Source organism: Nematolebias whitei, chromosome 12 (assembly GCF_014905685.2).
Source record: "Nematolebias whitei isolate Nwh7 chromosome 12, NemWhi1, whole genome shotgun sequence".
NCBI classification, from domain to species: Eukaryota; Metazoa; Chordata; class Actinopteri; order Cyprinodontiformes; family Rivulidae; genus Nematolebias; species Nematolebias whitei.
The window spans coordinates 21,013,072-21,032,843 of NC_056509.1; the positions used below are offsets into that span (position 1 = coordinate 21,013,072).

The following is a 19,772-nucleotide window of genomic DNA, read 5'->3' on the forward strand; positions in this document are numbered from 1 at the left end:
GGTTGGTGAAGTAGCTTTTGGAAATCAAAAATCCAAGATGGCCGACAATCCAAAAATGGAAAAATACTATAAATCGGTCAATTTTAGTGAGATTGAGCTGAAACTTGGTGTGGGGATAGCTGAGAATGTTTCCTATCAATTGCTATATAAAAATCAAAAATCCAAGATGGCCACCAAAGCTAGTTTCAAATTGCTTTAACTCAGCCATTTTTATACATAGAGAACTGAAATTTGGTGAGGTTGTAGCTGAGAACATGCTCTATCATATACAGAATCCAAATAAAAAATCCATGATGGCCGACAATGCAAAAATGGAAAAATACTATAAAATCGGTCAATTTTAGTGATATTGAGCTGAAACTTGGTGTGGGGATAGTCACCGGAAGCTCAAAGAGCTGGTTCAAAGACAGAACGTCTGCTGATCTTTTGTCCCTGCACGGATTAGAATTTGACATTTTGAAGTTATTAAACATCTCCATCCTCCTTTGTGCTGCTGACAAGAACACACTGACCCACCGTCACATTTCAACATCCGATGCAAATAGATTATTTTTAGTGGCATCACATGCTGTATTTACGTGTTGGTCCATGATGTCTCAGTTCTCTGGGAATGGACGACAACTGGGCTGAGAGGATTGTCAGCTGAGTGTTTTGGTGTGTTTTGTTTTGCAGGTTAGATATTGACACCAGGCGGGCAATGGAGAGCCTCACAGAGAACATGACGGCTTCCCAGAGACAGGACTCAGTGAGTTGGAGCTCATATTTCTCTGCCAGCACAGTAGTCCCTCATTTATCGCAGGGGATCCGTACCCTGAAGACCAGTGATAAGTGAAAAACCACGAAGTAGAAATAGTAGTACAAGTAGTAAGTACCGGTAGTAGTTTATTAAGGCGTTTTAAACCCTTCCCACTCTCTTGCAATATTCTAAACAATGTTTCTAAACCCTAAATGCTCTAAAAGAGAGAATGTCGTGATTTCAGCTCTGCCTCGTCTGCTCTTTGCCACCTGCAAGCACTCTTGGCCACGCCCACTTCTCAGCTGTACGCAGAACAGCTGATCATGCACGGAGATCAGCTGCAGCAGGAAGTTAATTCTTCAGTATGGGCTTCACAAAGATGCAGGATGAACCTTTTACTGCAGCTCTGGGTTGCACACATGTGCAGCAGGTGCTAAATAATTTAAAATCATTTATTTTAAATAAAAATTCCATGCCAGTCGTGTGGCTCATCCATCAATCAGTCAATTGTGTGTCATGTCCAATCTTATTTTGAAAAACCGTGATAGAGCGAGTCCATGATAAGCGAACCGCGAAGTAGCGAGGGACTACTGTATAACAAATGATTTCCTAGTATATAAAAATATTTAATAAAATGTTGAATCAGCCTAAACTTTGTATAGTTAAAGGGATATTTTATATATTTCCAAGTGCGGTTCTATAGAAATGCAATGAACAGTTAACTGTGTTTCATCAGCATAACAATGAAAATGTATCCCATAATAATTTAGTTTAATAACTTGACCTAATGGAAACATATATAAAGTGAAGCGTATGAGCCAAGCACTGAACCCTGAGGAACTCCATGACTACCTTTGGTGTAGAAGATCATGATTTACATTTACAAAATGGAATTTGTCAGATAAATATGATTTAAACCATTTTAGAGCTGTTCCTGTAATTCCAGTATCATATTCAAGTCTCTGTAGTAGAATCTTGTGATCAGCTGTATCAAATGCAGCACTGAGGTCTAACAGGACCAGTGTAGACACCTGTCCTTTGTCAGAGGCCATGAGAATATCATTAGTAACTTTCACCAGTACAGATTCAGTGCTGTGGTGAGCTCTAAACCCTGACTGAAACTCTTCAAATAGATGTTGTAGATAGTTGTAGATTGAGGGTTGAGAGTATAATCTATTTTTTGAGTTTTGAAAAAGATTATTTTGCTTTGACAAGCCAGTATGAGCTCATCAGTTTGGTCAGAAAGGATTTTTTCAATCAATTTTTTCTGTTCATGCAAAATGTACTTTATAAACATTCAGTTTTTCACAACACACTTGTTTGTTAGAAACTTTATACTTCTGCAGAAAGTGACCTCAGGCTGCACCAGAAGAGTTACAACTAGATGCTGCCGTTAATAGTTGTGGTCGCATAATCATAGGAATCTACGTAAATAACTGTAACGCTAAATTGACAGCTGTGTTAAGATTTATAAAATAATCTTATTTGCATGATCTGTACATCAAAGTGGCTCAGTTGGTAGAGCAGCTGCCTCTCAGCGAGAAGGTCGCCGGTTCGAATCCTGGCCGGGAGCCTTTCTGGGTGGAGTTTGCATGTTCTCTCCGTGCATGCGTGGGTTTTCTCCGGGTACTCCAGTTTCCTCCCACAGACCAAAAACATGCATGTTAGACTGATTGGTAACTCTAAATCGTTCCTAGGTGTGAATGAGAGAGTGAATGATTGTTTGTCTCTATGTGTCCCTGTGATGGACTGGAGACCTGTCCAGGGTGTCCCCCACCTCTCACACACTGATTGCTGGACACGGACACCAGTGACCCCCTAGACACAAAATGGAAGAAGCGGGTAAAGATGATGGATGGTAATTGTTCATAAACTTTCCACAGAACTTCACCTTTAAATGTCTGAAATATATAATCAAACACTGATAGTTGAAACTTTCTACTTATGAACGAGACAAACTTTGTTTTCTGAATATAAACGCTTTGACAAAATGTGGAAATGGACAGAACTTTAAAGAATTAGCTGACAAAGATTTTACTTTACTTTCCAAACACACAACTCCTCGTTTCACCATCAGCACCGTGACAGATACGCCGCTCCAAATGACAGCTAATATGTTTAATATCTGTTATCTCGTCCTGTCGGTGGACGTGACGAGATAAAGGTATTAACTGTCCGTTCCAGGTGGACGTGCTGCTTCCTGATTAGACCGGGTGTCGTTGCGTAAGTAACGTATTACTTCCAGCCAGTCGTTGGAGATAGTTTCCGCCGCCCACGCCTTAATTTCCCGTCGTCTCATTAATCACATCCTGGCGCTGGCGATGTTTGCGTGACCCAAGGCACACTCATTCTTCTTCTGCTCGGTCTGCAGGTGTCGTCTCGTGTGGAGAGGCGTCTGCAGGAGCTGCAGCGAGAAGGAAGGCCGGAGCAGCGGGCGGCCGTGGCTGACGAGCTGCAGGAGGTGACCCTCGTTTTAAACGTTTTATTCTTTTTGTAACCACTCTGCCACCGTCCCATCATCACACACGGACGCTCAAAATATCTAAAGAATGCTCTTGAATCAAGAGCTTCATAAAAGCACACGGAGACGTAAGATAACAAAGCTGCAGCTGCACGAAGGACTGAAAGTCATTCTGTAGCTCAGAGAGAGAAGTCTTCGATTTGATGCCTGATGCCTCTGCTGGATGTAAGGGTAAAATCCCAGTCAATCTACATATGGAGCAGTTTTTCTGAAAGAAAACTATAATATCAGCAGCACTTTGCTCGACATTATAAAAAGACTTGGATCAGAGCAAAGTGATTTCTATAGGCTGTGTTGGTATTTATACAGTTTAATGATGCTCAATTTTCCAAGAACTCAGCAGCCGTTCCAGCTGCCAACCTGTTGCCGTTTCAAACGGAAGGATAATTACATTTTGAAATGACAGCTGAATTACTTGGTGATCTCTTTGGAGAAATTTCACCTCAACAAGAAGTCAAAGAAGCTGCCTGTCCTCAGCAGCTAACTATAATTAGTTTGATTAGAAATTTTCTACACAATTAGAAGCACTGATTTAGTTTAATTTGCTAATCAAGTGTTTTCCATTGAATACGCCTGATTACAATCATGCAACATGAGAAACAATCTAAATGTTTTATTTTTTCACCTAAAACCTCTTGCAGAACTGCATTACACTCAAGACTGACTCGTTGTAATGCTTGTAGAAGATTTAGCAAACAAAAGGACACCAGTCATGATGTTTGAGCTCAATTTAGTTGATTTCTTTATTCGGTTTGTATCATTCAGTACCACTCATTTAGTCTGATGGTGACACAACCTTTGGTTTTCACCTGGAGACAGTTCTGGTAGGTTGCTAAACTTTCTTCAGTATCTGTGTTTCTCCAACTGTTTTGCTTTCAACCCACAAACTTACTGTGGCTGAGATTTGTAATACTGAATATTAGTTTAAATTCATTTTTCAGTCCGGTCATCTGGACAGTTTTTTTTTGTGCTGAAACGTTTCGCCTTCGATCCAGAAGGCTTCATCAGCCAAGGAAACACGCAACAAAACGTTGGTTACGTACTGTAACCCCAGATTCTATGAATATAGGCGTAGCCCTTTAAGGCTGTCGCTGATGGGTTTATCCCGTTGTGCGCAAGCATCATACTGAAAAAAATTAGTCCACGCCCACCTGCTGTGTGGGCCCCACCCGATCCGTATAAATTACATTAAGAGCGGGTAATCTGCTCCCAAATAGCTTATTTTTTCATCAGCTATTCAGGAGCCAGTGAGGCCCGACGCTTAAAGGGCTACGCCTATATTCATAGAATCTGGGGTTACAGTACGTAACCAACGTTCTATGTCATATAGGCTTCGCCCTTTAAGGCTGTCGCTGATGGGTTAAGGGCGAAGCGGATGTGGTCCTCGCCTCACTGGGTCCATTCGAACACAGTAAGAAGCGGAAGCTTGCCCAAAAAACGTCTTGTCACTCAGCTCCCCGTGTGCATGACTACGCATCGCGTAATTATGTGCCATGCACAGACGCATGTTGTGTAACTATGCGTTCTGACAAAGCATGAACGCCCCGGAAAACTTTCAACGGGGAGAAGATGTTGAAAAGAAGGGGGGGGGGGGCATGAACCAACTGGTTCATGGCTGAACAGTATAAACAGATTAATATCAATGAACTGATTATTGATCAAATGAACTGATTGGTAACAATAGTCATGATCTGATTAGTGACAATAGAACCAAAAATCACAGACACAACTTGTGACTGATAACAACATCTCACACTGTGAAGCATGCAGACAGATGTGAGCTTAAACAGAGTTCCATGAAAAACAACAATATTCATTCTGTTAGAGCACTAAGGACAGAATGTGTCATGGAACGAGCCGTCACATCGCGTAGGTAAAAGCGAATAAATGAGCAGGGTGTTGACCATGCAGCTGCAGTGCAAATGTCCTGCATTGACATACCATTATGCAAGGCAGTCGAAGATGCGATACCCCTGGTCGAGTGTGCTTTGAGGTTGACCGGAGGCTCTACATCTGATGCTCCGTAGGCTTCAGAAATGGCCTCACACAGCCAGTGTGACAAGCGCTGGGTGGATAACGGGCGACCTGCAGATGCATCTCTATAATGCACAAACAAGTGTTGAGTTTGACGCATTACAGCTGTGCGCGCTATGTAACACGTCAACTCCCGCACCGGACAGAGAAGACGGAAAGATGCTTCTTCTTCTGATCTGTGGGGGGGAGGGAAAAAATCCCTCCAACGATATCACTTTGATTTAAAAGAGCTCCTGATGTTTTTAGGCATAAAAGCTGGTTTTGGTCTTAAATCAGCTGAACTACCGTCAGCTAGGATTCTGAGACATGACGGAGCGGCAGAGAGGGCAGATAAATCATTCACCCTCTTAGCGGATGTTAAAGCCAGCAGCAGGGCTGTTTTAAGAGACAAGAATTTAAGTGAAAACCTGATCCAAAAACTCAAATGGGGCTTTGATCAGGGCTCGCAGGACCAGCGTTAAATCCCACTGTGGAACAAGTGGGCGTGAAACAGGCCTACGTCTTTGTACACCTTTTAGAAACCGCTTCATCAGCGGGTGATTAAAAGTTGTTCTGTCTCCGAACCCTTCATGGCAGGAAGAGATGGCTGCAGCGTACGTTTTAATCGTGCTGAATGCCAACTTCCTGTCCATCAGCTGTTGTAGAAAAGACAGCACGCCGCCTAATGGGCATGAGGTGGCCTCTAAACCTTTCTCTGTACACCAGCGCTGAAAAGCCGTCCACTTTGATGTGTACAGAGCTGTGGTAGATGCAGCACGTGAATCTTGGATTGTGCGCACTACCTCCTGAGGGAGACCCATCCTCTCTAAGCGGGACCGCTCAGCGGCCAGACCCATAGGTGCTGACCTATTTCTGGGTAACTCCTGATCTCTCCTCCTGCTTGAAGGAGAGTGACCTCCCTCTACGGCAGTTTCCACGGACGACCCGACAACAGACGTTGCGGGACTGGGAACCATGGTGCGTTCACGCGCTCGGGAGCCACCAGAAGAGCTGTCAATCCCTCCTCCTGAACTCGGTTCCGGAACCGTAAAATCAGAGGAGGTGGGGGAAACGCGTACAGAAGCGTTTTGAGCCACGGGCTGTGAACAAATGCATCCGCCCCCAGCGGTGGATCGTCTCGCGGGCTCAGGGAAAACCATAGTTGACACTGAGCGTTCTCTCGTGTCGCAAACAGGTCCACAGCTGCTTTGCCAAACTTCTGCCACGTCTGAACCATCAGGACTGGATGGAGGGTCCAGTCCACGTGACGTGGACCGCCCCTGGACATTACATCTGCCCCTCTGTTCAGAACACCGGGTATGTAAACCGCTCTGATGGAGATCAGGTTTGGTGAGCCCAACACAGTAGCTTTCGCGCAATGTGTAACATCTGGGCTGAACGCACACCCCCCTGGCGGTTTATGTACGCAACAGTCACCATGTTGTCTGTGTGAATCAACACGTGTTGATTCTGTAGCACGGAAGCAAAGTGTTGAATCACATTCAGCACTATGCGACACTCCAAAACATTGATGTGGGCTGATGTGTGGTGGGGCCACAGCGCCCCTACTGCTTGAGATAGGCATGTCCCCCCCCCAACCTGACAGCGACGCGTCCGAGAAGACTGACACGTGTGACGTGGGTCTGCTGAACGGGAACTCCCTCTGACAGAACCAGGGTGTTTCCCCAGTGTCGGAGGTCTGCCCTCACAGAGGAAGGGACAGTGATCATCCGTCTTTTTTGTTTTACTGGATCCACACGCAGACGCGCAAACCACCTCTGGAGGCGTCTCATGTGTAACAAACCCAGCGGAACCACTGTGTGAGCTGATGACATCATTCCCAACAGCTTCATGACGGAGACAGCTGTTATCACTTTGCCAGGTCTCGTTTGTGATAAGCGAGCCTTCATGGTAGTTGAATGTAATTCCACTCCCAGATAAACAATTGTCTGGGCCGGGAAAATCGAGCTTTTCTTCCAATTTATGGCGAAGCTCAGATTTAACAGGTGTGATGCCAGCACCTGAGTCTGCATCAGCGCCTCCTGTGTGGAGTGTGACAGGAGCAGCAGGTCGTCCAGGTAAAACAAAATTCTCATCCCTGCTCTGTGCAGTGGATGCAGGGCTGTCTCCACACACTTTGAGAACGTACGAGGCGCGAGGGAACACCCGAAAGGCAGCCTGTTGTACTGATACTTCATCCCCTGAAAGGCGAAACGCAGAAATTTCCTGTGTTTTGGGATGATTGGTATGTGAAAATAAGCATCTTTTAGATTGATGGAAACAAACCAGTCGTTTCTCTGGATGTTGTCCAACAGCTGTCTGGTTGTCAGCATGTGAAACGGTCTGTCCATGATCGCTTTGTTGAAAAGCTGACAGATCCAGAATCGGTCTCATCCCTCCGGTCCGTTTGGGGACCAGGAAGTAGCGTGAGTAAAACCCTGTGTTTTCCTCTCCGTTGGGAACTCTGGAGATTACGCCTTTTATCAGAAGCTCCTGAACTTCTGCATTTAAGGCTGAGATTTGGTCTGGTGATGACAGGACCGTCTCCATAACTCCTCCGAACGGAGGGGGTCGGGTTGCAAATTGCAGCGTGTAACCCTTGCATAACACTCTGTCCATCCATCTGTCCGGCGAGCATGTTTTTAGCCACTCTGCGTAACGTTCGTGGAGTGGACGTGCGTTTAAGTGATACGCCGTGTTTTGAACGGATGTCATCCAATCCGCCGCCTCGACCGCCGTCATGCGTCGCGGAAATGTTTTCCGCGTGACCCAAGGCGAGGCTTCCTCGAAAAGGGCTGTTCTGCACGCGCCCGTGCGCTGCGTCTGGATCGCGGACCAACCTTCATGTCTGGGTGGGCCGAGGCGAAGCGTGTGCCAGCTGATGACGTCGTGAGGCTGCACGTTTAACGTCGCTGTGCGAACGTTGAGAGGCGGAGGGCGTGACTTCATCAACGCCGTGCTGTCGGAGTGAAGGTTGCGGGCCTCGCGGGAGCACACGTTTTCTCTTGAGGGACGCGCGCCGCTCACGCTGGGGGCGGGGCTCGTCACCGGGTTCGTTCAGCTGTCTCACGCTTATGCCGCCGTGAGCTGCCGATCGCTGAGACGCGGTGGATGACGGCCGCTCGCGTTTGCTCAGGTGAGGCGTGTGTTGTTTTCGCTGAGAGCGGGGACCTCCACCGGACCCGGCCTGCGGTCCCACATTTATACCGATGTGAGCCGGTGAGCGCCGGGCAGCTGTGCGTGCATCATCAACACAGCGTCGTTTGGATGGAGGCTGCTTGCCTCGCTCGGGTGCGCGTTTAACACCGCTTGGGTGATGATCGTGCGGGTCTGATTGATAACGAGTTATTTCGCTTACCGTAGTGTCGAGTGAGCGTCTCGTCATGTGTTGGAGCGGCGGTGGGTTTAAAAAACCTTTATTTAAGGACACCGGCTCTTTATGTGTGGAGGATGTGTGTGCAGCGGCTGTGAGCTCATCCGAGCTTACAGACTTGCTAAAAACAGACATCTTGATCATTGAAAAAACATTTATTTCAACTTCTGTGTCATTTATACACACATCCTCCGCAGACCGTCATTTTTTAAAACTTCTCTCCCATGAGCTCTGCGATTTGTTTGCCCCGAGCGCCGTCTGCAGGCGATCTCTGGGGAAACGCTTAAGTGCAGGTTGCCGGAATGAGGAGGGGTGGTCTCTGACGGGCGGGGCTGGTGGTGGAGCTGAGCGAGACGAAGCTGCTGCGGCCGTGGAGCGCCGATGTTCCTGCCTCTGCTCGCGACGGTCTCTCCAGCGGGCTGGTGGATGGGGTGAGCCGCGCGGCTTGATGAGATGGCGCACAGCTTCCGACATCTCCTCCGACTGCTTCGAATTCGCCAGCCTGGTTTTAAAGCTGCTCCCGAACAGCGCGTCCGACGTGATGGGGCCCTCCATTAGGTCCTTGTGCAGCTTTTCCGGCAGCGAGGGAAAGTGACGAAGCCAGGTGGATCGTTGGATTACCGTCATCCACGCTGCAATCCTCGACAGGCAAACCGTGGAAGCGGCGCACATGTTGAGGATGGCGTCTGCCGACTTACAGAGGGAGCTCTTTGTCTCCTCGGCAGGTCTGCGGCCTCCAGCCTCTTCGACATGCTAAATGCTAGCAGTGCCACGTTGTTGCTAGCTGCGGCCGCCTGAAAAGCACACTGGTGGGCTCGATTGGAGAGCGCGGTCACCGCCTGGTCGTGTTTCACCGGAGGGATGGGACGCTGCTCCAACCTGGACAGCTTCGCTCCGAAGGTTTCCGCGAGGCTTGGCTCAAGGGGGGGTACCGAGGGATAGCCCCGCTCGGTGAACCCCTCCACTCTGGTGATGGGAGCGTAAGTGGAGACGGGCGCCCTTAACCTACCAGGACCGGCTGCGGCCTCGTTCCAGTACGATGTCACCTCTGAAAAAACGAGGCCAGATGGGATCAAGACGGCGAGCCAGCGCGGAGCCAAACCTTCCCGCAAGATCATCCAATCTTAGCGGGGGGGGGGGGGGGGGGGGGGGTGTGAGGGGACGGAGAGCCCCTTTTTACGTTAGCAGCTTCCCGGATAATGGTGGGCAGCTCCGAGAGGAGTGCGCCGACGGCAGGGAGCGGTGTGGCCGTTGAGGCGGGAAAACCCCGGGGGAGTCGAGCATCTGCTCAGCCTCCCTCTTTCCAACACTGCGCTCCCCAGGAGGGAACGAGCGTCGGGGCTGCTGCTAACGTCACCGGTCCCAGAGGAATCATCCGATTTACTTCGAGAGCCGGCGTCAAAGAAATCCATGGCATCGTCCAGCGAACAGTCTCCCGCCACGGACAGGCAGTCCTCGATGGTAGCCTTAAACAAAGGCTGCTCTCCTCTGCCTTTCCTCCGGTGGAAGCTCGTCACAGAGGCGGCAGGAGGAAGCGCGGGCGACGTGGCGGGGACCCAGGCATCCTTCGCAGGTGTCGTGCCTGTCGAAGCTGAGCAAGTAACCGGTCTTGCAGGAGGGACACAAGCGGATGGTGTTGGAGCTGGACATCTCGTTGAAAGGTCAGTTGTTTTTTTTTATGTTAGCTTGCTGAAGAAAAATGGGGAGCAGATTACCCGCTCTTAATGTAATTTATACGGATCGGGTGGGGCCCACACAGCAGGTGGGCGTAGACTAATTTTTTTCAGTATGATGCTTGCGCATAACGGGATAAACCCATCAGCGACAGCCTTAAAGGGCGAAGCCTATATGACATAGAACTGATTCTTCCTCCAACAGCTTACTTCAAAGTGGAACAAACCAGTTTTGTTGGTGCTAAGATGGTCTCTGATGAAGCCTTCTGGATCGAAGGTGAAACGTTTCAGCACAAAAAAAGAAACCGTCCAGATGACATGACTGAAAAATGTTGGATTATATACCTGGATTATTGAGCATGGACTTTATTAGTTTAAATCATTTTAATTTAATTGTCAATTCACATTAAAAGTCATCTCAGGGCACTGCACAAAAAAATAGAAACAATCAAATTAAAAGCCCAATATTCATTATATATACCGTCTTTCACACCAGTTTGAATCTAGGATAAAAAGGGGCGGAGTTTTTTTTTTTTCATTTACCCTTTATCCAGGTAGTCTCATTGAGCCACAAGAACTCGTTTTCAAGAGAGACCTGTTTAGGGAGCAGATGGTGGGGGGTTAAGGGCCTTGCTCATGTGCCCAGGGTGGGGCGAATGAGGGTGGGGGCAGGTGTGGGTGCTTCACCTACCCCACCCACATGTTTTTTGATGTTGTCGGTACCGGGGCTTGAACCGGCAATCTTCCGATCACAGGCCCACCTTCTCTAACCTCCGCGCCACCACTCCCCACAGGAGTTAAAGCCATTTTGGTCTCAACTTTATAACTGACATGCACAATCTCATACATCAACGCAAGATGTCTTTGTGATCTGAGCATAGGCGTTGCAACAATTTTATGTGAAGGGGGTGTGTCCCCTGCACATTTAAAAAAATGCTTATTTGGACACTCCACCCTCCCCACACACACATTTACCATGAAACATTAGTTCACTCAGCGCTGTTTCTCTTTCTTTGTGAACAAATCCATTCCATTTGATTAATAGCAGAATACTCAAACCACTAAAAGTCCACTCCTTGTTTTCCTGGTTACCTACAACAACTCACCACATCACATGCAGTGTGTCCTCTAGATCACTTGGCTTGGCAGGGCGCTCATCTCTTAGGGTTTTTTGTCGATGGGGCGTGGGGAGGAGGGGGAAGACACCTCTGTGTTGCGTGCTAGCTTAGCGCTACGTTAGTGCTGGCAATTGTTGACTGGGGTGGGGGGTTATGATTCGTGAGAGAAGTGGAGTGCCACTTCTGTAGCATCTTGGCTAGTACATTAGTGCCCAGATGGCACTAACATAGGGATGGTAGGATGCGTGAGAGAAGCGGAGCATGCTCTATTCACACAAGGAGAGCTGTTGGTCAGGCTACTTCTTTTTATGCTGTGCTCTCCAAAATAGTTATTGAATCAAGTCAGAGTCAGAGTTTCTTTATTGTCATTCGCACCTCATGTGGTACATGTGGTGGAGCGAAATTATGTACACATGGTCCCAGTTACATCCAACAATAAAATGTATAAGAAAAACAGTAATAACATCTAAGATATGAACTAAGAAAAACATCAACTAAATATACACTAAGCACTCATAACATAAAAACATTGAACATCAGCACAAACATGAACATGAGTCTGTGAGCAGATGTGCACGCATGAACACATCAACATTGAAACAGATCAGCAGCAACATGAAACAGATCAGCAGCAACATGATGTGGTTTTTCACAGTGATTATTCTAGTTAGAGATTCATGAGTCTAACAGCCTCAGGGTAGAAGCTGTTCCTCAGTCTAGTGGTTCTACACTTAATGCTCCTTAACCTCCTTCCTGAGGGGAGTGGGGCAAAAAGTGTGTGTGCTGGGTGAGTGGGGTCCTTCATGATGCAGGTGGCCCTCTTCCTGCATCTGGAGGTGTAGATGTCTGTGATGGTGGGGAGGCTGATTCCGACAGACTTCTGTGCAGCCTTCACCACTCTCTGCAAAGCTTTTCTTTCTGCAGCTGTGCAGCCTCCATGCCACACGTTGATGCTCGAGCACAAGATGCTCTCCACTGCACACCTGTAGAAGGAGGTGAGGACTGAGCTTCCCAGACCAGCTCGCCTCAGCCGTCTGAGGAAGTAGAGTCTCTGATGAGCTTTCTTGATCAGGCTGGTGATGTTGTTGCTCCAGCTGAGGTTGTCATTCATGTGTACACCCAAGTACTTGTAGCTGGAGACCACTTCCACCGCAGATCCTCTTTTGTTCAGGGGGGTGTAGATGTTTTTGTTCCTTCTGAAGTCCACAATCATCTCCTTTGTCTTCTTCACATTGATGTGAAGGTTATTCTCTTTGCACCAGCTCTCCAGGTGTTCCACCTCTTGCCTGTAGCTGGACTCCTCATTGTTTGTGATGCATCCCACCACCGCTGTATCATCTGCAAACTTTACAATGTGACAGCCTGGATGGGTAGCTGCACAATCATACGTGAGCAGAGTAAACAGGAGGGGACTCAACACACATCCCTGAGGAGAGCCAGTGCTGAGGGTTATGGTAGAGGAGGAGAGGTTGTGGATCCTCACTAACTGTGGTCTGTTTGTTAAAAAGTCTAGTACCCAGTTGCAGATGGAGGGGCTTAGTCCTAGTGTGGATAGTTTGTCCATCAGGGTTTGGGGGATCATGGTGTTGAAGGCGGATGTGAAGTCCACAAAGAGCATACGGACGTAAGAGTTTTTCTGCTCCAGGTGGTTGAGCGCAGTGTGGACCACAGAGGAGATTGCATCCTCTGTTGATCGGTTCTCACGGTATGCATACTGATGAGTGTCCTCGTTGATGTTGATGGTTGTTTTGATGCGAGTCATGACCAGTTTTTCAAAGCATTTTGCGACTATCGGGGTGAGGGCCACTGGCCGATAGTCATTCAGACCAGTCACTGTAGAGCTTTTTGGGACTGGGATGATGGTGGCAGTCTTCAGGCAGGTGGGAACTGTCTCCAGGGTAAGTGAGGTGTTAAAGATGTCTGCCAGAACCTCACAGAGCTGATCAGCACATTCCTTCAACACTTTTCCGGGGATGTTGTCTGGGCCAGTTGCTTTGTGTGGATTAATCCTCCTGAAGGTACTCCTTACTTCTGCTTATATGTAGGTAATCAAGTGCTTATATGTAGGTAAACATAGATGTTTAACAACCCGGTAACATTTATATATACAGGTTAGTCTCATTGAGTCTTGAGGACTCATTTACAAGAGTTAAATTAATTAAGTTAATTAGCTCTGCTGGACATCTTGAAATAATTTGACTTCAAAATTTAATCCATTGTTGATGAACACCCAGTGATTACTTTCAGAATTTTCCAGTGGCTCATGAGAGGCTTTGCTAGCACGACAGACAATCAGGCAAAACAATATTGCCCGAGCCTTTAAGCAAAAGGGCAACAACGGTGCTGAAAACATGCTGTTTAGTTTCCCCCCTCACTTGATGATTCATGACCCACAATGGGATGTGACCTCCACTTTGAGAACCACTGTTTCACACAATAATGTGCTTGGGTTTTACAGAAACACCACAGAGAGGGACAAAGAAACAAATCACATCTAATCAGTTTAAATTGTGTTTTGTTTTAGGATAACTTTTTTGACTGAAGGAGGTTTGTAATCTCTGCAACAAAGTACAGTTCCTTTCCCAAGACTCCACTAGAATAAAGAGAATAATAAAAAAAAATAATAATAAAACTAGGCAAAAGGCAAAGGAAAAAAGGAAAGGTAATGGTAATGTGAATAGTTGGAAACACTTTGAGCTCAGAGATTTCTTTTACATTCACTTTATACAATACAACTTTATTAAAAACAACACCACTGGCCAAAGTGCTGTACACTAACACATACAAGCAAAAAAAAACATAAAATCAACAGATACCATAAAAGTAATGAACTTCCAAAGTCATAAAACAGCAAACAGTAAAAACAATAAAACAAATAACTTAAAAACATTAAAACCAACATTTCAAGCTGAGTTAAAAGCCAATGAACAATCCCCCTAAAACACAAAACAATGTGTTTTCAGGGAAGATTTAAAAACAGAGAATTTGATGTAAAAATGCAGCAGCATTCTGAACCAGCTGAAGTCATGACTGGCTCAGAACCACATGAAGTGAATTACACTAGTTCTGAGTGACGAGTTGTGATGATTGGATTAAAATCTCAAAATTGTGTTGTAAGAGAAATGGTTTGACCATGGCCAGTTGTCTCAGGTGATAAAAGCTGGACTTGATCACTGATTTAATCTGTGCATCTAGTTTAAAATCATTGTCCAGCCTGTCCATTTGACAAACTACTATTTATAATTTGGGACACAGAAGGAGCCACCATGTGGAAAACCTCTTTAAAAAGACGAGGTGGGATGGGATCGTTTGGAAATCCAGCAGACTTCATATAACCAGTGATGTCTTTAAAAAAAAAAAAAACAGGGTGATGAGCTCAAACTGACTGAAAACAGCAGAGTGTGTGACAGAGTTGGAGGGGGTCATAAGAAGTTTACAACCTTGTAGATAAAAAAAGCTCAGGAAGTTCTCACACTTCAGTGGAGTTCTCCGGGCTGGCTGACTGTGGGCCATTAAGAACAGAGCTGATGGTTTTAAAAAGCGCACGTGGATTATTAGAGTTGGAGGAAATGATGTCAGATGAATATTTGTTTTTTGCAGCTCTCTCAGTGGACTGATAGAAATGCCAGCCAGGCCTGTCGCGACAAACAATAAATCAATTAATTGCATGATAAATGAAAATTATCTACCTCATTTTCATTTATCAACTTTATCGTTTCTTCGTGTCTCTCTCTTTCTACTGAAGACACTGGATGACAAAAGGCTCAACTCTGGTGCTCTTCACTGACCCCTTCCTTTCTCTTTTCGCTGTAAAATCCATTTTAACCGTCCAAAATCACATTTTTTTGCTGGTTAAAAGCAGCTAAGCTGAGAAGCTAAGCTATGAGTTAAGCTAACAGGCCGACCTCGGGGAAATGACCTCCGTCTTGTCGAAGCTCCAAAATTCACAGTTGAAACTCGTGGCTTTGTGTAAAAAGTTTTTATCTGCAAAAAGGAGCTGAGAACTTGTTTACTGATTTTTTTTTATTAAAAGTTTGTGTGGAAAAATGCTACGCTAAAGAGCTCAAACCACACCGAGCATCCGCCATTTTGAGAATCGAAAACAGAAACGAGAGATGGCCCATGTCACGTCAAGGGGCCTCCCTCCCATTTTTCTTAAAGAGACAAGCTGCTGCTCCCTCATGATCCATCCTTCGGTTCAGACAGTCTTTTACTGCCATCCGGTGGTCAAACAAAGATACTACACACAAAAATTAACCAACATTTCTTCTTAAATTTGACAATAATTACCGGTACTAATTATTGTCAAATTTCAAACGATATTATTGTTTATCGCAATAATTTCTGAGGCAATTAATCGCCCAGTAAAATTTATTATCGTGACAGGCCTAACGCCAGCTGTCCCTCAGTTCTTGGAAAGACACCTGTAACTTGCCCTTCTCCCATTTTCGCTCTGCTCTCCTGAACTGACGCCTGGTAGTTTGTGTGGCATCATCAGTCCGGGGCTCAGGTTTGGGTGTGGAAGGTCTTCATTTTAATGGAGCTGCAGCGTCTAAAACATTTTGACAAGCTGAGTTAAAATGAGATGAGAGAGCCTCAACGTGTGAACAAGGACCCACAGGATCCCTGGAATGGAGTGATTTAAACTCATACCTAGATGTTTATGTAACAATTTTAAATTGTGTTATGGAAGATATCAACATATATGTTTTTAATCGTTTTAAAAGATAATAGCCCCAATTACTTGTTTTTAGTTTTCCTTTTTTCCACGGCATGCTGCAGTTTTTCAGTGAGCCACGGAGGGGCGCTGTGGAGCTGCGTGCAGGCTAATAAACTTTGTGAGGCAGATCTGTGAACTTGCTGCGTAATGAGAGCAGCTTCTGATCCATTTGCATTCCTCTTCAACATTGTGTCCTAATGGGACACCAGCAGGGACAGGGGGCTGGTGGGAAATAATGCGTTTGTCCAAAAATCAAGGGTAAATAGACAACGGAGAGGAAATGAAGAGGAAAATAATTTCTCATACAACTAAAGAGCAGGAAAGGAGGGAGAGCAGAGGGCACATTTATTCCCCTCTGATGGGCCCGCTGCGACGTGAATCAAACAGATGATGAGTCACTTGAGCTGTTGTTGCGAGCAGCCACTAATTCATCACCACGGCCTGCTAAGAATGCTTTGGATTGAGTGGGATCTAAGCTCTTGTACAAATCCACCGTGATGCCTGCATCTTGTTCCAAGAAAATATGAATGGAGGTGGGTGGGGGCTTTAGAAGGAGAGACTGATGCAGCAGCACTTCCTTTCTTACAGTATTCTGATGTGATCTTTATCTGTTTGTTTGTTGTTTTGTAGAATTTAGAGAGGCGCCAAGTTCATCCTCAGGAGAGAGAAGACGCCATGACAGTCAGACTACGTCGAGCAGAGATGGACAAATCCAAGGTGAAAACAAACGACAACAAAATCTCCTCCCCCGATATTATTTTTATACCTAGCCTTAAAACAGTTTTGTTAAAAAAAACACACAGAAGATGATATTTTACAATCAATTCATAACTTAAAGAGGTTCACTTCTGGTTGCTGTGCTGCAACATTGTTCTGTGTTCAGACGGTCATGGGACAAAGGAAAGCCCCGCCCTCTTTTAATGTGAGAGTTTTACACAACAGGAAATAATAAAATGATCTGATTAAAATTATTTAAATATAACCTCAAATGTACAAAAAAAGCACAAGTTCCAGCGTGTTATTCTTTCTTAAACAAAACTGAAGCCTAAATGGAAAAACTGTGAAAAATGAAGTCCACCTTCTGGTCCAGCTGCTGGCAGACCCTCATACAACATCGGGTCATTTGGGTTTTCAGACATGCTTCTGTGCAGCTCTCTTAAGGTCCCATCACAACAGTTCAATCAGGCTGAGGTCTGGACTTATTTGCTCATGTGTTTGGGATTGTTCTGTTGCATCAATTCAATTCAATTCAATTCAAAAATACTTTTATTAATCCCAGAGGGAAATTGTTTGTTGTAGTAACTCGTTATCCTCATTTCATTAAGAGATGTTATAGATGCTGATGGCTGTAGACAGGAAGGATCTCTTGTAAAGATCCATCCCACAGTGGGTCCTAACAAACTGGCTGCAGATGCCATCAGGTACGTCCACCCAGACTTGGCTAACCTCTTGGTTCCCCGAGCTTCATCATGACCCAGTTTGGTCCAAGCTTCAGCTGTTAGGCAGATGGTCTCACATTTTACTCTGGAATATTTTGAGGTACAGAGGAGATCGTGGTTGACTTGATGGCTGCAAGGTGCCCAAGTCCTGTGGCTGCAGATCAAACCCAAACTGTCAGCTCTCCTCCACCAACAGCTGGTCTGATCTGTTCAAAGCATATCCATCCAGAAGTCCTATAGTATGTTGAGATACAACTTTACAAACCCAGTGTTCCCCCTATCATTATACAAGCGGGTTGTCCAGCCCCACCAGCAGAACCGAGCACCCCGTCAACCGAACTGCGTGCACCCCCCCACTATTGACGTAACACTAAGCTAGCGGCGCACAATACAGGTGCGCTAGCTAAAAATGTAAAGGCGGTGCTAGCGCTGCCTATTCCCTCACGCTGAACCCCCCACTCGCTCGAAAACTGCCGGTACAAACAGCACGCAGCTCAAATCTGATGTGTGTGTGTCCGCCCCTCTCGACAAAAGTCACGGGTGAGATGAGTGCCCTGCCATGGCAAGTTATCTGGGGTAAACACGTCAAACCTAAGACATGCTGTAAAAGTTGGCAGCTGACAAACATTTTCTCTTGTGAAAATCTATTAATTGAATGAACGGTTGGAAAAAAATATCCTTTCATTATCTGTTTTTCTTTTAAAAGAGTCACACACAAAGACAGGAGAAGATTTTTTCACCCAGTTTACCTGCAAGGGCAGAGTTCACCAGGCTTACACAGATGTTTCATTGAAGCCCCGGTCGCGAACATCTGCACTAGACAGTGTGCAGGAAGTGTTTTTATAATGCTTATCAGCACGATGACCTCGCCCTCTTAGACTCGGAGGAGTCAGGTGTCTGCAGGCTCCTCTGAGCTCACACACATGATTCAACATTAATTTAACATTAGCAGTGAGAAACATCCATAAACCTTTAGCTAAATTCCCCTGACATGAACTTCAGAAAGGTTTGGAGATTACCTTTAACCTCTACATTGATTAGCAGCACCAGCTGCTGCTCTCGAGTCATTGCTGATGTCCTTTCTGCTTGGCATTGTGGTAACACTCATCCATACTGTATGCTCCAAGACAGCAAGGTACCATAACTCCTGCTGTCACTGGTGCTCAGGTAATCAATACATTTGATCTGTAGGCTGCTGATGTCCTTCTTAAACCTTTTTGAAGCATTGTGGCATTTTTTTAAATTTAATAAATAATGACATTATTGAATCTATTCTGTTTATTTGACATTTAAGGTTAGATTTAAAATCATTTATTAGAACCTGACGAAGAACAGATGATTTTTATAATCTGATACATAAAACCCTACAACTGAAAGAAGGTGGACTTCCTGTTTCCCATGATCATGTGTTCATAAGAATATTTTAATTTAATGTAGTTCTGAACATTTTAGATTGTGCAACACGTGCGTATTGTTCTGACTGGTTTTGTTGTGCAACCCTCAGGCAGAGCAGGAGCTCGAAAAGGCCAGGAGGTTACTGGAACAGTCCGAGGACAGCAGGGAGTCCCTCGTTCAACAGGTCGGTTTGCGCTCGTCCACCCGATTATAAACGCAGATGCGCAGGAAACATCATGAGACAGAAAACCGTAAGCTGTGAAAGAGACTTGACAGGAGGCCTCGGTGCTGTGAGAGAGTTCGATGTGTCTCATGATTCTAGGTGGAAGGCATGCGCAGTGAGCTGCTGAGGACGAGGAGCGAGAGGACGGTGCTTCAGAGGGCACAGATGGAGACTTCCCAGCTCAGCGCTCAGCTGCATGGCAGCCACACCGAGAGAGAGGGTGGACGAGCTCGACGGCAAAGTTTAGGTACTAAACTGTCGTGAGAGGAGAAAACGAGAAACAGAAAAGATTTGGGTGCAGAGTAAATGTGTGGTTTATAAAGTTGCCATGACAACTTTACATAGAAAAATATGGGTGTGTGTTTGATTTTACCACACAAAACTTAAAATTTGAAGAAACTCCCCAGACAGTATCCATGTAATGCCAAACGCTGGATCAGAATATGAGAGTGTGATGAAAGATGAGTAAATGCAGAGTGATGAAACCACATGGGACGACCTGAGAATCGTACCAGAGCAGATAATTGAATCTCTGGGAAAACATTAGAATGAAAACTATAT

The 19,772-nt window shown here is 45.8% G+C and overlaps 1 protein-coding gene across 1 annotated transcript in view; it reads left to right on the forward strand.

The window, feature by feature from the left end:
* Positions 1 to 19,772, forward strand: part of LOC119417841 (centrosomal protein of 128 kDa) — a 166,813-nt gene that overhangs the window by 31,887 nt on the left and 115,154 nt on the right. Inside the window, exons 6-10 of the mRNA XM_037685096.1 lie at positions 673 to 745; positions 3,108 to 3,197; positions 16,785 to 16,871; positions 19,098 to 19,172; positions 19,311 to 19,458. Coding sequence (XP_037541024.1) covers positions 673 to 745; positions 3,108 to 3,197; positions 16,785 to 16,871; positions 19,098 to 19,172; positions 19,311 to 19,458 — 473 coding nt within the window. The remainder of the gene's footprint in view (positions 1 to 672; positions 746 to 3,107; positions 3,198 to 16,784; positions 16,872 to 19,097; positions 19,173 to 19,310; positions 19,459 to 19,772) is intronic.